This window comes from Echinops telfairi, unplaced genomic scaffold (genome assembly GCF_000313985.2).
Source record: "Echinops telfairi isolate 266 unplaced genomic scaffold, ASM31398v2 ScPeMD7_9;HRSCAF=40, whole genome shotgun sequence".
NCBI classification, from domain to species: domain Eukaryota; kingdom Metazoa; phylum Chordata; class Mammalia; order Afrosoricida; family Tenrecidae; genus Echinops; species Echinops telfairi.
The window spans coordinates 77,797,589-77,801,545 of record NW_022103906.1 but is presented as its reverse complement, the minus strand read 5'-3'; the positions used below and the strand labels follow the sequence as shown (position 1 = coordinate 77,801,545).

General features: G+C 58.5%; 1 protein-coding gene across 1 annotated transcript in view; it reads right to left on the bottom strand.

Moving 5' to 3' along the window:
- Nucleotides 1-1,994: 1,994 nt before the first annotated feature.
- The window catches only part of LOC123521289 (otoferlin-like), a 76,904-nt gene continuing 74,941 nt past the window's right edge, over nucleotides 1,995-3,957 (bottom strand). Inside the window, exons 9-10 of the mRNA XM_045286586.1 lie at nucleotides 3,617-3,748; nucleotides 1,995-2,033 (exon numbers count right to left, since the gene is read on the bottom strand). Coding sequence (XP_045142521.1) covers nucleotides 1,995-2,033; nucleotides 3,617-3,748 — 171 coding nt within the window. The remainder of the gene's footprint in view (nucleotides 2,034-3,616; nucleotides 3,749-3,957) is intronic.

The following is a 3,957-nucleotide window of genomic DNA, read 5'->3' as shown; positions in this document are numbered from 1 at the left end:
AATCCTTTCTCAGCTGCTGGAGGCTCAGGCTGGGGTGCTGGGGCTAAACATGACTAGCTTTGGAGGCCAACTGGCCTGGCCATCGTTGGTGGAGCTACTTCCGTCATTCTTAGCCTCCGTTTATCCCTTGGTGGTGTGGGGAGATGCCCGCTGCAGGACCAGCACTCATTCAGGTCGTGGCTGGATGGCGTGGGGTCAGATGGCGTGCTCGCCCTGCCTGCCCCCACAGTAATGTCACCGAGTGGCACCTGTGCCGCATGGTAGTGATACACCCAGTAGCTCTGAGGAGGTGGGTGGAGGCCTCGCTCGTCGGCACGGGGCTGCACCGGAAGCCTTGGGCATGGAGGAGGTGCCCGAGGAGGGCGTAGGAAGAGAAGCAGGCCCAGGACCAGGGCTCCAAGACGCAGCAGCACTGCAGAGATGGGCACAGGCAGATATGCCAAGAAGGGGCTGGGGAGGAGGAGGTGGAGAGATGAGGAGTGTACACCAAGGCGTCCAGGACCTGGGTGCGCAGCAGGGGCTGGGCAGCTGGGGGAGGAGAGGCTGCCAGGTGGGCATTGTCCTTAGGGGACAGCAAGGTCCTCGGTGACCTTGGGGAGAGCAGCTTCAGAGAAGTGGTACGAGCAGAAATGCCAGCTGAGACCGAGCATAGTTGGTGGGGTGGGGTGAGGACACGGAGACAGCCCACCGTCTGAGAGTGAATGGGAGGAGAGAGGGTGGTGAGAGGCCCCGGAGGACTTTGGAAGGTTTGTGTCGTACATTTCCGATGACAGATCTCTGCTCCCTGCACTTGGGCACACACAACGCAGGACGAGGGCACCTTCTAGGCGGAGGAGAAGGAACCAGGAGAAAGGACAGTGGCGGTGTGATGCCGGGTCTTTGGGTTGTACGCAGAGAAAGATTCAAGGCAGAGAGGAGGGGCTTCGCTCGGTACCCTGACGCTCAGGCACACGTCGAAAGGAGACACAGGCACGCAAGGGCCTTCTCCTAGACCTGGAGCCCTGAATTCAGATGGCTAACCCCCTACACCAGCGGTTCTCAACCTGTGGGTCGTGACTCCTTTGGGGGTGTGTGTGTGTCGAATGACCTTTCCACAGGGGTCACCCGATTCATAATGTAGCAAAATGACAGTGAAGTAGTAACAAAAATAATGTTATGGTTGGGGGGGCGATCACCACCACATGAGGAACTGTGTGAAAGGGTCGCTGCATTAGGAAGGTCGAGAACCACTGCACTAGACTGACCCCCCTATAAAGCACAGGACAGTCCCCCCCCCAGCCCCCCGACACACACACACACACACACACACACACACACACACACACACACACACACACACACACACACCAAAGACTTATCCAGTCCAAAATAGCCTCGTGGTAACTTGGAGAAGCCCCGGGATTAGAGGAGACGGACAGAAAAGGAATGGATCCGAGGCATTTTGCTTTGTGACAAAGAGCCAAAGTGTGATTAGGAACAACTGTCAGATGGCCCAGAGATCAATGGGATGTTAGTGGACATAAATATGGAGTTCAGGAAATGGCTTCGGGGCTGGAAGGAAGAGGGCAGCTGGGAATAGCCAGGCCTTATTCATCCCTGCAGCCCCATGGCACCTGGCGAGGGCCTGGCGGGTGCACAGCAGATGCTCAATGAGTGCTGTAGGCATCCACTCTGCAGATAGCCACGCCACATGGATGCCCTCCAAGTTCAGGCCAGACTCTGAGTTGGACCTCAGCAGTCCAGGAAACCAGGAGTCCCCAGTCCACTAGGGAGACGGAGCCATGAACAGCCATCACAATCCAGGGAAGTTAGTCCTGAGGGAGTTGTGATGACCGCTGGTCCCCAGTGTGGGGAAGGCTGCTCAGGAACAAGGATATTTGAACAGGGTCTTGCAGGGTGAATAGGAGTTTTCCATGGAGTCGGAGAGCAGAGAGGCAACCCTGTCTCCATGGGGGAGGAGGGAGCAATAGGAATGAAACATGAGGAGCGTGGGCTTACTGCAAGGTGAGCCCTTGAATGTGCCGAGCATGGTCCTACATGGATCAAATGGCCATGGAAGGCCATGGGCCTGATCTCCATATCCCCAGGGAGGAAAGGAGACCCTGATCTAGGTCAGAGGGTTTTCCAGTCACAGGTGTGCCCGGCAGAAGGTCAGAGAGATCAAGTCTGAATTCCCTGACTCCTGGGAGGGGCCCTGGGCAAGTACATGCCAGCCCTGTGGCTCTGCAGGAAACCAGCTGTGACAATGTGGCCATTGGGGTCATGTAAGGGCATTGGGCCAGGTCCCTATGAGGGACAGACATGTACCTGAGTTTTCTTACCGAAGGTGCATGGCTGGAGGGCCCCCACAGCTTTCTAAAGGATGCTTTCTCCCAAGCTGCAGATGGGTTTCTCAGTCCCCCCCACTACCCCATGTCTCAAGACATGAGACATAGATGCCTGACGTGGGCCGACCTGGCAGCCTTCATGGCCTGGCTCCACCAGGATGGGCTCCAAAGCCACCAGCCCAGTGGCTTCTGGGTTAGCCTGGTGTGTCCTCCAGCAGTTGAGGGGGACCTGACATCCCTCAGCAGAGATCCTGGAGCCAGGAGTCAGGTGCTGGGCCAGAGTGGCTATGCAAGGCAGCGGGCGGAGGCTGCGCTGAAGCGGGGCGGTCTGGGCCCTGCTGTCAGCAGTGCTCTGGACGCCCTGGGGCAGTGAGGCTGGTAGCTAGTAGCCATCGAGTTGGTGCTGACCCTTGGCAACCTCCTGTGTGCAGCGTCCACCTGCTCCCAAGGGTTTCCAAGGCTGTGGCCTTTTGGAAGCAGCTCATCGGGTCTTTCTTCTGACGGGCCTCAGGATGCTTTTGAGCCACCAATTTGGGGGCTAGCAGCAGGGCCTGAACTGTTCGTGCCACCCAGAGATCTGTGATCTTGGGCAAGAGCCCTCCCATCCGAAAGCCTCCTCTGCCTGATGGTGAGAGATGGTCCCTGGGGCCCCCCACCCTCAGCATGGTCTCAAGTGGCTGGAAAGATGAGAAGTGGGTCCCAGCACTTTTCTCAGTCACCTGGCACGAGTGAGGACCGATGCTGTTAAAGTTCCAAGCAGAGAGGCCGAGCGCCCAGAACCTCGGCTCTCGCACAGAACGCTCAGACAAGGGCCTCCCGCCTGGGGCATCAGTGTTCAGCGTGTGTGTCGTGGAATTCACTATCAACCTCTGACAACTCTTGTGTGGGACAGGAGGATGATGCTCCTGAACATTGGGAGAGTGCCTGGCGCGCAGGGGCCGCTCTCTGCTGGTGGCACTGGGCACTGCATGCGGGGGAGCTGGAGGGAGCCTGAAAGCAGCAGGGTCCAGGCACCATGGGAGAACGGGGGTCACTCACAGGCTGGGCTGCGAGCTGCCTGGGTTCCAGGGTGGTGGTGGCTTCAAAGGGCTGTCCCCATTGGGCCAGATCAGTGTCAGCTGCGTTCTAGACTGGGGCTTCTAGGGGGGTGGCACTGCACTTGCGTGTGTGGGTGTTGCTTTGGGGGGAAAGGTCACCATCTCAGTAGCTTTCTGTGCTGTGCCCCTTGAGGGCCCAGCCCCCTTCCAGGTTTTGGGAGACCCCAAATCTAGGTTCACGGGACCACTGACCTCGTTATAGTAGGGGCAGTTAGTGGACTCCTTCATGGACGTGTACTTCTTGTCGTCGCCCACCTCCACGCACACCACGGGGTCCATGTTCAAGCCCACCAGCTGCCGAGCCTCGATCACGGTGATACTGACCTGCAGACGGGAGACGCGATGGGCGGACAGAGCTAGCGCGGAGTGCACGAGAGCAGTGGGCATCTAGTGGCCTTGAGCAGGCTGGAGGACAGAGGGACCAGCGCCAGACTTGGAGTCTCAGTCTCAGTGTCCAGTAGGATCGCTGCCTCTCCTGTCCTGGGGGACCCTGGCTTTTCACCCCTTCTCCACCTGGGTGTCCTCATTGACAA